The 15047-nt window shown below is 48.9% G+C and overlaps 1 protein-coding gene and 1 long non-coding RNA gene across 3 annotated transcripts in view; both read right to left on the bottom strand.

Annotated features, from left to right (window-relative positions):
- Positions 1-13971, bottom strand: part of YY1 (YY1 transcription factor) — a 29478-nt gene extending 15507 nt beyond the window's left edge. The window contains exon 1 of one of the 2 annotated variants that reach the window (XM_044774315.2): positions 12433-13971. In XM_044774315.2, coding sequence (XP_044630250.2) covers positions 12433-13606 — 1174 coding nt within the window. In that variant the 5' untranslated portion in view covers positions 13607-13971. The remainder of the gene's footprint in view (positions 1-12432) is intronic. The other variant, XM_044774314.2, reaches the window with a different exon arrangement.
- LOC139045735 (uncharacterized) lies at positions 868-12426 on the bottom strand. Its single transcript, XR_011504792.1, has 2 exons — positions 11357-12426; positions 868-5196 (listed from the first exon to the last, which is right to left on the bottom strand). It is a non-coding gene; the product is annotated as an uncharacterized lncRNA (long non-coding RNA).
- Positions 13972-15047: the final 1076 nt, after the last annotated feature.

The raw sequence follows: 15047 nt of genomic DNA, 5'->3' as shown, positions 1-15047 counted from the left end.
CGGTTCTCAGGGCTGTGGTAATTCCTTCCCCTTCCAAGCTCTCCAACTGAGGCACAACAACGACTCCTTTGACTGTGAAGGGGTACAGAAATACACTGGTGCGCAGGGAAGCTTGTCTTCTTTCCTGGGGTTTCAAACTTCTGATACACGGGGGCCAGCCCCGTGGCCAACCGGTTAAGTTCGCACGCTCCGCTGCCACAGCCCAGGGTTTCACTGGTTCGGATCCTGGGCGCGGACATGGCACCACTCGCGAGGCCATGTTGAGGCGGCATCCCACATTCCACAACTAGAAGGACCCACAACTAAAATATACAACTATGGGGGCTGGCACCGTGGCCGAGTGGTTAAGTTCGAGCGCTCCGCTGCAGGCGGCCCAGTGTTTCACTGGTTTGTATCCTGGACGCGGACATGGCACTGCTCATCAAGCCACGCTGAGGCAGCATCCCACATGCCACAACTAGAAGGACCCACAACGAAGAATATACAACTATGTACTGGGGGGCTTTGGAGAGAAAAAGGAAAAAATAAAATCTTAAAAACAATATATATATATATATACCACTATGTAGCAGGGGGCTTTGGGGAGAAAAAGGAAAAAATAAAATCTTGGAAAAAAAAAATTTCCAATACAAGAAGGACAGCAAGGTTGAGAATCACCGCTGCTCTGCGCAAGCCTCTGAGGAGGGTGTGTCTCAAGCATGTTGGGACAGAAAGAAGGCTGACCTCCTGGCATAAAGGAATCTCAGGCTAAATCAGTCCTTCTAGTAGCTCAGCAGATATTAGCTGGGGGCCTCCTGTGTACCTGACACTGTTCTAGGCAGCAGGAATAACAGCCACAAACAAGACAAAATCTCTGCCCCCATGGAACTCACATTCCAGCAGGGAAGGTGTCTGAGTGCAGGCTGCTACAACCAAATACCATAGACTGCGTGGCCTAAACGACAGAAAGTGATTTCTCAGTTCTGGAGACCAAGGTGCCAGCCACTTCCGTTCCTGGCGAAGGCCCTCTTCCTGGTTTTTAGACAGAGACGCCTTCCTGCTGTGTCCTCACATACACATAATTTCTCATCACACTACACGATTGCTCTGTCTCTTCTCATAAAGCCACTGATCCCATTCAATGAGGGCTGCACCCCAGAACCTAATTACTTCCAAAAGGCCCCCCCCCATGAATCTGGGGTGACACAAACAGAAGTCAAGGATTCGCAAGTACAGCCAGTGGGTCAAAATCAGCCTGCCAACCCCCTCTTTGTTTCCATTTTCATGGTTTCCTTTCTTTGTTAAATTTTGGTAAAACGGACATTAACATAATATTTATCATTTTAACCATCTGTAAATGTAAATCTGTAAATGCAGTGGCATTAAATACATTCATAATGTTGTGTAACTATCACCACCATCTATACCCAAAACTTCATCGCCGCCAACAAAAACTCTGTAGCCATTAAACAATAACCCCTCCTTTCCGCAGCCCTGATCCTCTCTATTTTACTTTCTGTTCCTATGAATTTGCCTACTCTAGGTACCTTTTCTAAGTGGAATCATACAGGATTTGTCCTTCTGTGCCTGGCATACTTCACTAAGCATAATGTTTTCAAGGTCCACCCATGTTCAGCATCTATCAAATTTTCATTGCTTTTCATGGCCAAACAATATTCCTGTATGGGCATACTGTATTTTAAAATGTTTATCCATTCATCTAATGATGGATACTTGGGTTGCTTCCATCTTTTAGCTGTTCTGAATAGTGCTGCTGTGAACGATGGTATACAAATATGCCGTGTACTTTCAAAACTCAAGTTTTACCGGAACACAGCCATGCTCATTTGTTCATGTACTGTCTAGGGCTGCTCTCCTGCTACCATTGCACATGGAAATGATTAGTTGTAACAAAGACTGTAGGACCCACAAAACTAAAATATTACTATCCAGCCCTTTACAGAAAAGGTTTGCTGACTTTTGCTTTATATAATGAGATTTCACTTAGAGAAAATAGTTTAGTGAAAATTTTTCTATTTGGAATAAGAAACAATTTCTGACAGTGAGATCACTCAACGATGGGATTTACTACCAAAAAGGCTGCATTTGTCAGCATGTCTCCACAACGGGTTAGATGCAAGCTTTATTTGCAGGAGGACTAAGCATGGCTGGGTAATGGATCAGATAAGGAGGGGGAAGAGTAGGGATGTCAAGTATGCCACCTGAGTTTCTTGTGCCTGCTTCTTGGAGGATGGTGACATTATCAGCTAAGAGGGAAAAACAGTGGAGGAAGAGACAATGTGCAGGAGCGAATCTAGAGTTCCACTTTGGTTTGAGATGTCTGCAACATCTAGTGGACAGACTGCAAGGAGGGGCTTAGATACGCATGTGTGGAGGATAAAAAGAAATCTAGGTTGGAGAGAACTGTACGGGAATCACTGGCACACAGACTGCATTTAAAGCCACAGAAACACATCCTAACATCATCTATTGAAAAAAAGAGAGAGACGGCTCAGAACGAAAACCTGGGTAATTCCCATACTGTGAGAATGAAGAAGACCTTGCAAAGGAGCCCGAAGAGATAGGTCCAGATGGAGGGAGAAAACTAGCTTTGTCTAATGAGAATTTTATTCAGTGACACACCAAGTGAAAGCGGAACACAGTGAAGGCAGTCTATTCCGAGTACAGACACTAGGCACATGGTCTGGAAGTAATCTTAAAACCATAATAAAACCTATTAAAAATCAGCCTGGCTGAGATTATCACCACACCCCTGCACTTCTAAACAACGTCAGTGATACAATATTCTTGCCTAAAAAACTCTCGTTGGTCTAAGTACTAAATAATTTTTGTGGTTATTGTATGCTTTCATAATAAATGTTTAAACTTCATATTATCATCACTTGTTTCTTCTTTATTCCTTAATAAACAATATATTACATGGAAGCTAATTTGGAGAACTCCTTGAAGACCAGTGCACAGAAATTTGAACAGACGGTCATTAACAATTCAACAACAAGATGTGAGGAAATAAACTATACAGAAAAAAATCACATTGCAAAGACTGCTAGAGAAATGACAAAAGATGCTAGGTTCTATTGCCAGAAGAAATCAAAGACAATGTCTGCCTCATTTTCACCAAGAGCTGGACACATATTAAAGCAATAGATCAAATAATGTCAATGTCTGCTGTTATCTGGCCATTTTATCTGATTCTTGCAAAAGAAAATCTTCAAAAGGTTTTGCCAAACGTAACAGAAATTTATGATGCTGTCAAAGAGAAACTAAACAACAAACACAAAGAGACAGATTGGATTGGTGGTTACTAGAGGGGAAGGAGGGAGGACAAAAGGGGTGATTAGGCACCTGTGTGTGGTGATGGATGGTAATTAGTCTTTGGGTGGGGAACATGATGCAATCTACACAGAAACTGAAATATAATGATGTATACCTGAAATTTACATAACATTATAAACCAATGTTACCTCAATTTAAAAAAAAGAAACTTTGTATTACATTTACAGACCATATGTACATATAAGTTTCCCTCTTCAAAATATATTAGTGAAAAGTATTAATTTATCTTTTTGTACAATTTTATTAAAAAATGTTTTACTCCTAATTGTATTCAAATAAAGAAGATTTCACCATCTGCACTGGCCATTTATTATATTCCTTTCATTTCATAATTACTACTGAAATAGATATGCTGTATAGAGGGGAAAGAAGATGCTAACTGATATGCTCTGGACGTCAAATATGTTACACATGCTACTCATTTCTACTGACTGGCAACAGGGAATATCAAAGACACGTCTAGGTAAAGCATGTTCATGAAGCTAAGCAGCTAAATCTGCTTTGAAAATTGCTGGGGTGTGTGAGTGTGTGTGAGTGTATACATATATATAGTTTTCCTTGGGGGGGACAGGACTTAGTTAATTACCCCGCCAAGGGACGGGGTACAACCACGTTAGAAGTTTCATTGCAATGGGTTTCTAGAACCAGCGTTACTTAAATTTATGATTGTGATTATCAGAACACAACTGGGCAAGCAGATTAAAACCATATCTCAGAATTCCTATTTGGAAAAAGCTGAGAATACAAATCACTGATTCAGAGGGGTAGAGAGGTGGGAGAAATTGCCATCAAAGACCTCTAGTCCAAACTGTGGAGGTGAGTGCAGCTCCCCTACACCACCCAGACCAAAGTCCAGAGGCCTAAGCTGGAGGTGTGGGAAAACAAAATCTGGCCAATACCATCCATAACTGGGTACACATCCTGAATTAGTTCACAGGACAATCAATTCATTCACATTTTTAAAACATTCTCTATTTTTTGCATATGGAACTATTCAAAAGGTAAAAACAGTATATAAATAAGTCCCTATTTCTCAGCTATCACTTTCCTTCTATGTTACCAAAGCTATAATTGCTCCCAGTCTAGTTTGAGAGGCAAAGCGAAAAGACTCAAAACAGTTTACAGTCAAAAAGATATGGTTAAGGACGTGGAAGCAACCTAAGTGCCTGTCAACTGATGATTGGATAAAGAAGACATGGCACACACACACACACACACACACACACACACACACACACACAATGGAATACTACTCAGCCACAAAAAAGGATAAAATTGTCCCATTCACAACAACATGGATGGACCTTGAGGGTATTACGTTAAGTGAAATAAGCCAGATAGAGAAAGACGAACTCTGTATGACTCCACTCATAGGTGGAAGTTAACATAGAGACAAAGAGAACTGATTGGTGGTTACCAGAGGAAAGGGGGGGTGGTGGGAGGGCACAAAGGGTGAAGTGGTGCACCCACAACATGACGAACAATAACGTACAACTGAAATTTCACAAGGTTGTAAACTATCATAATCTTAACAGAAAGTTAAAAAAAAAAAAGATATGGTTAAGGAACTAAATGGAGGGCTGGGACCCTCCACAGGTGCAGAGAAGAGGAAAAAGGGGAGTCTCACCTGCCCTCCACGCCCCAACCAAACTGGTTTTCTCACGTGCTGGTCAATGTACAGTCAAAGGTGCATGATAAGCACAACTTTCCCTCTTGCCTGCCTCTCATCCGCCATCTGAGTCTGGTGTGCTCTCCAAAACCCAGATCAAGATTTCTTTCCTTCAAGAGGCCTTTCATTCACTGAACCTTGCTTGGTGTCCTCATTTGTTAAATAAAGAGAAGAGCACCTACCCTATAAGGCTGAAACAAGGCAACATGTTGAATGTTAAATCGCACTGTGTGGAAAACAGAGTGGAGTGTGCAAAAAACACCTTTGTTCCACTTTCCCCTCCCCTCCTGGGTTTAAGGGGAACAGGAGAGCCTACACTTAACGGTTTTTAAACAACGCTGAACTTTTTAAAAACTATAGTAAGCATGGAAAGAACACAAAAAACTATGAATCATCTTCAGTTAGGTTCCATGTTAAGCCTCTGGCTGCTCTAAGACACTATATTGGTTGGAATCTGTGCATTACTAACATCAGTGGTTCCCTTCACATAAGTTTATTTTAGAATTCACTCCTAACAAAGGCTTGATTTCCTCAGAAGGTTTTCCCATCTTGGAATTAGTTAAGGGTAGGATGGTTTCCTTTTTATCTTGATTGCCAGGAAGCTCATTACGTTGACCCTAATGCTTCCTTTTTCCTGTGATCCTGATTTTCTATTTTCACCAATTTTACTTATTTATGGGGTGGCTCAATTTTGTTTCTCTACACCTTCCATCTTAGGCTATTAACTTTGGTCTGATCATTCTAGGTGACTTTTGGTAAAAATGGCATTATCAACTCAGCAGTGCCACCAGCGAAACCTTCACCAAAATGGGGGAGGGCTAAACATTTGAGATTCATTACTAAGAAACAGGCAAAAGCCAGACATAGGCTGTTTCCACTCTTCCCCACCGAGACACCTTAAGAAGGGGGTACTATCACTTACTGAGTATCTGTTTCATGCCAGCAATTGTCACTTTCTTTAACTTACTCAATTTAAACAACACCTTTAAGATATTAACCTCATGTTTTTGGTTGAAGAAATCAAGCCTCAGAAATGCCAAGTCAAAAAAAAAAAAAGAAAGAAATACCAATCATGTATGTCACCAAGCGCAGTAAGTGGCAGATCTAGGATTTCAACCTAGGATTGCCTCAAGTCCACGCCTTTTCTAAAAGGGGACGCTTCCCCCCTCTCCCCACCCTCACTCCTGCTTTTCCACCTCGGCACTCAGAGATGAGAACTGTCTTCTGGTCTACAGGCCCAACCCTGCCTTACAGCACAACCTCCAAGCACTCACTCACTCAGTGATTTACTGACAATCTACGTGCCTAGTGCCATCCTAAGGCTGCAGGGTGACAGCCCAGGACTTACAATCTAGAGAAAGTAGACGGACAAGCAGCAAGTTACAAGGAAAAAAAGAAGACAATTTCAGACAGTGCTACAAAGAAAATAAAACAGGGTTATGAGAGAGTAATTGGGAGGGCCTGCTAACCTGAATGAACAAACAGGGAAGGCCTCTTAGAGCTGAGACTAGAAAAACAAGGTGGCACTAAGAAGGCAAACATCTGGGGCCAGAGCTCTGGCAGCAGAGGTAAGAGCACTGCAAAGAAATAAGTTCAAGGATCTGAAATGAGGCCAGCAAGGTTGGAGCACAAAGGGAGCAGAGGGAGGACGTTGGAAGGAAAAGCAGGGGCCAAACCAGGGACGGCCCTGCGAATGACAAGGAGTTTAGATTTCACTAAATGTCACGGGATGTCTGCAGAACATGTCTGTGTGTATTAACACACACAAAATATAAGATATACCACTGTTAAGTCTACAGCTCAGTGGCATTCAGTATATTCACACTGTTGTAGTTGAGAGGTTTTTAAGCAGGAAAGTGAAGTCATTTGATTTAAATCATAGAAAATAAAGAAAGGAACAGATTGCGTGTGACCAGATCCCCAGAGGTGAAATCCAGAGGTGTGTATTTAGTCCTTGCTAAGAATCTATAAAAATTTACTTAATATAGGAGCCATATGTATTACTACAAATAATCAGTGAGTTATCAACAAAGTAAATTAAAAACCAATCGTCAACTTGGAGTAATGGCAGCAGCTTTTCTCCCTCAAGTTTTCCGAGTACTTAGAAGCTAGAAGACACAAAAGGAAAAGAAGTAAAGGTCGAGTGGAGAAAAGCACAAAGAGAAAGACCCTTCAGGGCGTTTTCGAGTGTGATCTCTGAAACATTTTGAAGTTCGGCCTCTCCCACAAGAGACAGCGCCTAGACTCCAAGAGTGAACAGCTTCTAGCACTGCAATGGCAGCCTCTTCCTTACTCGCAGGTCTCACATTTGAAGGGAAGAATTTACGCAAGAAAAAAGAGTCCATCACAACCATTCACAGTGTTTTGCGTTTAGTTTTGTTTTTTTTGGAAGATTAGCCCTGAGCTAACTACTGCCAATCCTCCTCTTCTTGCTGAGGAAGACTGGCCCTGAGCTAACATCCATGCTCATCTTCCTCTACTTTATATGTGGGACGCCTACCACGGCATGGCGTGCCAAGCAGTGCCATGTCCGCACCCAGGATCCGAACCGGCGAACCCTAGGCTGCCAAGAAGTGGAACGTGCGAACTTAACCATTGTGCCACCTACGTTGTTTTAATGTTTAATCGTATCTGAAACCACTGTGTAAGACTAAAGTTACTGAATGGTATTAAGAATCTTACTCGAGAATTCCTAATACCTCATTCGTGTGGTCACATTAAAATTGGATAGTTCTGCTTAAAGAAAGTGAAGATATGGCTTCCTACTGTCACGTAGAAATTCAGAAAGGAGCAGAAATTCTTTGCTATAAAGGAACTGAAAATGCTTTCAGGGATTCCCCCTATTCCACCAAGTCATTTTACAAAGATCCCAAGGTCAGGAGTTAGGTTATGCCAAGGTCGAAGAAGTGCCCTCAAAAGAAGAAATGTGATGCGTTACTAATGGTTCCCAGAAACCACTGGGCTTGCTGTTATTGATAATTAATCATAAAGTTAAGCAGAATGGGACCTAACACAAGAAACTTAGGTTGCTCTTGGGTTCCGTAACTAAGTCCACTATACGGCGGAAGGCACAGACATACAATAGAGTCCACTAACTTTCAAGACTTCCCACGTATTCCTAATATCCTGCTAACAGTAATGCAATTAATATTATTTTCAACATCCAGGTAGTGTTTCAGATGCCAAATTTTAAAAATACGAAGTTTGATCGTTCATCCAATAATACTATAGACTACAACTCACTGGTAAACATACCGATTTTAAAAGTATACAAAGTTTTCACTTTTGCATACTCTTCCTATGGGAAGTAGTAAGAGCAGAGTTTATAAAATGGTCACCTAGTAAGAGCAGATCAGGAGTTAACAAAAGACTGCAGATCTTAAACGTTCATTCTAATAACTGTTTTTGCTAATAACCTGTTATAAGCCTTAAATTCCCCAGCCTTAAAACAAACCAACCTTACTAAGCAGACTTCAAAAACAAAACAAATAGAAAGGCGTTTTGTAAATATCCACCCCAAGAGTCTGGGATACTTTTTAAAAATTATTATTCTCTTCCAAAAGCCTAAAATGCTAGTTATAGGTGGGTCAGGAGCCCTGACCTTTTCCTGACAGGGGTTTTTCTCTTCCCACTAGGGAGAGGCAGCTGCCGCTGCGGGAGGGAGAAGGAAGGGCACAGAGGCTTTCTCAGTAAGCCAGGCTTCCCGAGCTACCAGGGCAGGAGCGGGGAGCCAGGACTCAGGCTGCCCTGCGTGGGTCACGGGGTTGACGTGATGACTTGGGATGGCTTCTTGACTCTACGAGAATTCACATTTATGGCATTTCTACTTAGTGATAAAAAGCATGGTAAAAATGGAGCACGTGGAAAACCCAGAGGAATGGCAAATGGTCAGGACTAGTAATTCTTGGTAAATCTGAACTTTCTGAATATACAAAACTGAGAAAAAACGTAATACTTTTCGATTTTCTTTCAATTTACTGGTTCTAATCTCAATGGTTTTCTCGTCTCAGAGGCTTTACTCTAGGCACTTCCATATCACGTCTAACAGAAGATAATTAAAGTATCAACAGCCTTTAGTGAAGGTTACAATTTCTAACTACCTGAAACCTCAAGATTTTTAAAGCCTTCCAGGTTTCTCTCAAAACTAAATGTTTTACATGCAGCTTTTATTATTAGCTTCCTTACTCGATCCAGTGATTTAGTTTACAATAAGCTCTATGAAGTAGGACGCTGCTGCTACACAACAGTAAGGAATACCTAGGGAAAAAATACGGAATACCGTGCCCTACATCTGGCAGCATTTACATGCTCATTAGTTATATGCCAGGGAAAAAAACAAAAACAAGCACGGGCCTTAAAACAACGGATCAAGAATATTCAAGACAAAGGTGAACTGTGATTAAAGACTGAAACGTGTTCAGCCTTAAACTAAGTCTCATTTCCACATGTGCAAAAATACGTAGGCCCTGCTGTGTTATCTACACAGGGAATATTACTCAGCCATATAAAGGAATGAGAAATATTCTACAGCATGCATGAACCCTGAAAAAAGGCAAAGCTAGACACAAAAGGCCACGTATTGTATAACTCTATTTAAATGAAACATCCAGATTAGGCAAATCCCGAGACACAAAAAATAGATTAGTGGTTGCCAGGGGCTGTGGAGTGAGGGACACGGGGAGTGACTGCTACCAGGTATGGGGTTTCCTTTTGGGGTGATGAAAATGTTCTGGAAGCAGATAGTACTGATGACTGCACAACCTGGTGAATATCGTACAAACCACAGAACTTTGTGTGGTGTGAATTATATCAATTTTTTAAAAAGCAGATGTCTAAGGACCTTTTCAGGTCTAAAACTACTGTTATACAACTACTAGATTCCCTCGCTGCTGTTCCACTTAAAAGACGGCACCATCACAGATCACTGTTATTCCCTGGGAAATTAAAGGAAAATGGCATACAAGATAAACCCATAAAACCCACATATTTGGTTTCCAGAAACATGCTGGCTGCCACTAAATGTTTTCTTTTTAAACCAAGAGGCACTAACAAGTAATCAATCCCATGAATGCCCTAGCTATGCAATTATTTTGATAAGGACTTCAGGCAACTAGGTTTGGGCTTAGGCAAAACTGACACCTCACAGCTCATTCCGATCTAAGGAAGGGACTGTTTCAATGGCACTAGTGTGGTTAGAGCTCTCCCGTCTGGGATCGAATGAGATCAGGTACGTGAAAGCAGTGAGCACACTGCCACCACAGTCCACACCCACACCCACACACACACGGAAATTTAGCTCCACAAGGAACCTGCTTTGATTTCTTCCCGCTATCCAAGATCTCCTTATTTCAGTTCTCAAAATCAAACTATACTCAGAATTCGAACTTGGGACACGCATAGTTAATTACAAAGTATTTAGCTTCTTTTTGGTAATAATTCCAAACCCCAAGGACAAGAAGGCAGCACAGTTTACCACATCGCATGTCTGAAGAAAGAGGCCATCCTATGTTACTGTCATGCAATCTTCAGAAGCCTCTCTATGCAGAGTACTCTGTAACATGCCAGACGACTCACTCTTCCAAGAAATGGACATTGAAACAACCCCAAACCATGCAACCCTGTAAGCAGTCACTGGCACGGAAGTAATGACTTTTGAATGTTGACTTAATTGTAAATTAACTCCCATTAGTCAGGCCCCTCAGACTTTCAGCCCCGCCTGGCTGGCCAGACACCTATCATTTCATCAAGTAAAGGCATACATTACCAGTTTTCTGGGTATGGAAAAGTTGGTTAGCAATTTGATTTAGCACGTCAAATGCAGAGTATGTAAAATGTTTTTCCTAAAGTGCTATAAGACCAACATGACCATACCACGAGAAAAAGCAAAATTACTTTTAGATGCTTCATGTATCTTTACCTAAACACCTAATTTCAAAGGGTACCCTGAATTCAGCCAACTCATGGTTAACCAACGCTCCCCTCCCTTCTTCCATTCCTAGTAAGGGGAAAACACGGCCTTTAGTCCCAACGTGATTAGTGTGCAGTCATTCCGAGCTACCAAAACACACAGGAGGCATCCTGTGACAACCCCGAAGTCCACGGCGGGCGGGCCCACGAAGACGCGGCCCCGCTCCGCCCCGCGTCAGCCACCCCGCCTCGGGGCCTCAGGACGCGGCCAGACCAGCTACTCAGCCCAGGCCGCCCGTCTGCGACTACTATTCGTTCTACTATTCGTTCCTCTCAATCTCAACCATCTCTAACGCTCAAAAGCCACCTTCTGAGGCCCTCTCCACTTCTGAGAGCTCAGGAAATTGCGCTAATGGAATCACAGGGGAGGGTCCGCCGACTCACACTCAGCACTCGTCAGTCCGCACAGGCCCCAGGTTAACCGGCTGGCACAACTCCTCTCGGTCTACTTACTACCGCAGCAACTTAACCAGAGAGCACGCGCACCAACAGGACAGACAGAACACCAGCCTTCGACAGCCACACGGCAACAGCCGAGAGGAGCGCACGGACAGACAGGCTCCCTGCGCCCTAGCCGTTTCTCCTGGCCTTCGTTCAAGCCGCACTAGAGTGGGGAAAAAGCGCTTTCTGGCGCCCTCCTTTGCAGGGGCACAGTAGGGAGACGGCTTTCCGTCACGCGGAAGGCTGCAGGCGGAAAAACCCGGCTCCTCGGCCCCGCGCGCGGCAAACGCCCGCAGAGAGCCGAACGCTCACGGAGACACGACTTCGCCGACCCGAACGGCCGAGCAGCGCCCGGGCCGCGACGGCGGGGACAGGCCCGGGGGTGGGGGGAGCCGCCGCGCCTCGCCCCGCCTCGCCCCGCCTCGCCGGCAGCGCACAGCGGGGAGGGGGCAGCGGGCAGGCTCGGGCCGCGTGGAGCGTGGAGCCCGGCCCCCGCCCGGCCCGCGGAGGCGCCTCCGGGGAGCAGTTGCGGGTCCGGGGGAGGGGCGGGGGCGGAGCGGGGCCGCGGGCGCCCCCCAGAGGCCGGCGGGGGAACGGCGGCGGCGGCCGGGCCGGGCGCGAGGGCTGCGCTCCCCGCCAACGCCCGCCCCGCGGCCGCGGCCCCGTGGGGAGCCGGCCTGGGGCGAGGTTGGGGGGGAGCCGCCCGGAGGGGGGGGCTAGCCTTGGGGGCGGGGGCCGGACAACGGGCCTGCTGGCGGCCGTTGGCCGAGCGCGCCCCGCCCCGCCCGCCGCGCAGCCGCCCCGCCCGGGGAAACTACGCCATTGCGGCCTAGCGGGCGGCGCCGCGCCTCCGCCGCCATCTTCGGCCGCCGCCGCCCGCCGCCCCCGCCGCGGCCCGCCATCTTTTGGGGCCGCCATACTTGCCCCGCGAAGAAGATGGCGGCGCCCATCACACACATAAAACATGGCTTCCCTTCAAAACAAAAACATCCCGGGGGCCGGCGCGCGCCGGCGCTCACCTGAGGACCACATGGTGACCGAGAACTCGCCCTCCAGGGTCTTGATCTGCACCTGCTTCTGCTCCCACTTCTTGTTGCCCGCGTCCGCGCCGCCCGCCGCCCCGGCCCCGCCGCCGAGGTAGCCCTTCTTGCCGCTCTTCTTGCCGCCGCCCTTCTTGACGCGGCCGCCGCCCGACGACGACGAGCCGCCGCCGCCGCTCTTGCCGGCCGCCGCCACGGTGACCAGCGTCTGCTCGATGTAGTCGTCGTCGCCGCCGGCCGGCGCGGGCACCGGGATCAGGATCTGGTCCTCGAAGCCGTCCTCGGCGCGCAGCCCGTCCGAGTCGTCGCCGCCCACCACCTCCTCGCGCGTCTGCACAAGGATCACCTCCTGGTGGTGGTGCACCTGGGTCGGGTCGTCGGTGACGAGCGGCTGCAGCGCGATCATGGGCGGGTGGTGGTGGTGGTGGTGGTGGTGGTGGCCCGCGTGCCCGTGGCCGCCCCCGCCGCCGTGGTCGCCGCCGCCGCCGTCCTCGTCGTCGTCGTCGTCCTCCTCCTCCTCGCCCACCACCGTGGTCTCGATGGTCTCCACCGGGATGGTCTCCACCTCAATCTCGTGCAGCTCCACGATCTCGGCCGGCATCTCCGAGCCGTCCGTGGCGATGTAGAGGGTGTCGCCCGAGGCCATGGCTGGGGGCTCCGCCGCCACGGCCGCGGCGGCCTCGGCTCCGGGGCTGCGGGCGGGCGGGCGAGGAGGCGGCCGGCCGTGGGGAAGGAAGGCAGAGGGAGGAAGGCGGCGGGCGGGGGGAGAGGGGGCGGGCGGCGGGGGGAAGGGGCGGGCGCGGCGGCGGCGGCGGCGGGCTTGCCCGCCTCCTCGCCTCGGTGCGCCCCGCGCTCGCTCGGCCGCTGCTCGCCCCGGCGCCCCGCCTCGCCGCGCCTCGGCCGCCCGCTCGGGCCGCGCCTCCTCCCGCCCTCCGGGCCGGCGCTCCGCTTCCCCCTTCCTCCTGCGCCTCCGCCTCCTTCCACACAAATACCAACTCCTCACCCCAAGCCCAGATCTCGCCGCCGCCGCCGCCGCCACACTCCGCTCGGGCTTGGCCTCGCGAGACTTCCGCTCGCCTCGGCCCGCCCAGCCTCGCTCCCACTCGCCCGCTCGCCCTCTCGCTCCTCCTCCTCCGCCAATCGATCGGCCCATTCGCCGCCGCGGCCCCGCCCACTCGCCCGGGCTCCTCCCGGATTGGGGCCGACGGGACGGCCCCCCGCGCGCGCTGGCTGGCCGCGGCGCGTGACGTCAGCGCGCCGCCGCCGCCGCGAGTCGCACGGCTCCCGCCCTCCGCGGTGCAACAGCAGCAGACCCTGCCGCCCCGGGCCGCCCTCGGGAGCGGGGCGTCACCGCTGCAGCCGCCGCCGCCTCGGGAGCCGGTGAGCGGTCCGAGCGGGCCCCGGCGCCGCGGGGGAGGGCGCCTGCGGACGAGGACGGGGCTGGCCGCGCGCGGGGTCGGGGCTCGGGGGCCGCGCGGGGGAGCGGGCGGCGTGCACGGGGCGGCCCGGGCGCCCAATAAAGTCTGCTTTGACGAGAAACGCCTGTGCCTCCTTCTTCGCGTCGGGCGGCGTTTGCTCTGGGCGCCTGGTGGCGGGCGGGCGCTGGCGGCGGGGCGAGTGAGGAGGGCCGGGCGAACAAAGGCGGGCTGGCAGCGGAGAAACATGGCGGCTGCGGCCCCGCACCTCACCGCGAGCACCCGGTCCCCGCGCCAGGCCCGGGGCCGAGCGCAGGTGGGCCGCGCGGGGGGCGGGGCCGGCGGAAGCGGCGCGCGGAGCCCCCGGTCCACCGTTGGGAGGATGTCCGTTATCTTTTTGTGACCCGCGGAAACCTGCGACGGAGCCGTTGGGTGCCGCTGCCCTGCAGGTCTCAGACGTGCAGTGCCGGCCGCTCGTCGTGTAGCTCGGCCCTTTCATCCCACATTGCCTTCTGAGCTTTCTTTTCTTCCTTCTCCCGCCAATCATTGTCTCCCTTGACCACCATCTCCACCCGTGTCTCCCTTTCGTGGATGCTGCTCCTTGTGTCCACCAGGCTTCGCGTTTGTCTCCTACTTGAAAATTCTGCGGCTTTTCCGCCGTCTTCTCCATTATACCTGCAAGAGAGCCTAGATTTTTCTTGGTACGAATTAGCGTCAAGTTAAACCTTCCTGAGTAGCCAGCTATAGTGCAGCCAAGTGGTTTTGCCGTTGTTCACCCTTTGGTCGACCTGGCAGTTGGTTTAAAGCAATAGAAATAAAGATTTCCTGATTTTCAAGAAAATCAAGAAAAACCGAAAACCTGGGAAGGTGTGTCCGTTGTACTTGTTTAGCCAATTTAATGCCCGTGTAAGTTTCTGGAACGTATGTGTTCTCAGCGTTTACTCCTGTCCTGGGTTAGTATTCTTGCAGTTGAAGCCTGATTATTCTGAACTGTGATACTTTAATCTTAGATCCAACTGGTGTTTTTGAGAACATAGTAAAGTTTATGCATTCTGACTAAAAAGTGACATAAGTCTGATTTAGTCCCTACTTATTTCTAAATGGCATTGGACTTGGTTTTTGAGAATATTAGTGTAAGGAGTGAAAAATTAGATCATTTTTGCTTTGACTCTGAGTTTT

Source organism: Equus asinus, chromosome 7 (genome assembly GCF_041296235.1).
Source record: "Equus asinus isolate D_3611 breed Donkey chromosome 7, EquAss-T2T_v2, whole genome shotgun sequence".
NCBI lineage: Eukaryota > Metazoa > Chordata > Mammalia > Perissodactyla > Equidae > Equus > Equus asinus.
Note: the sequence above shows the minus strand (reverse complement) of the source record. Positions and strands in the feature narration are given on the sequence as shown.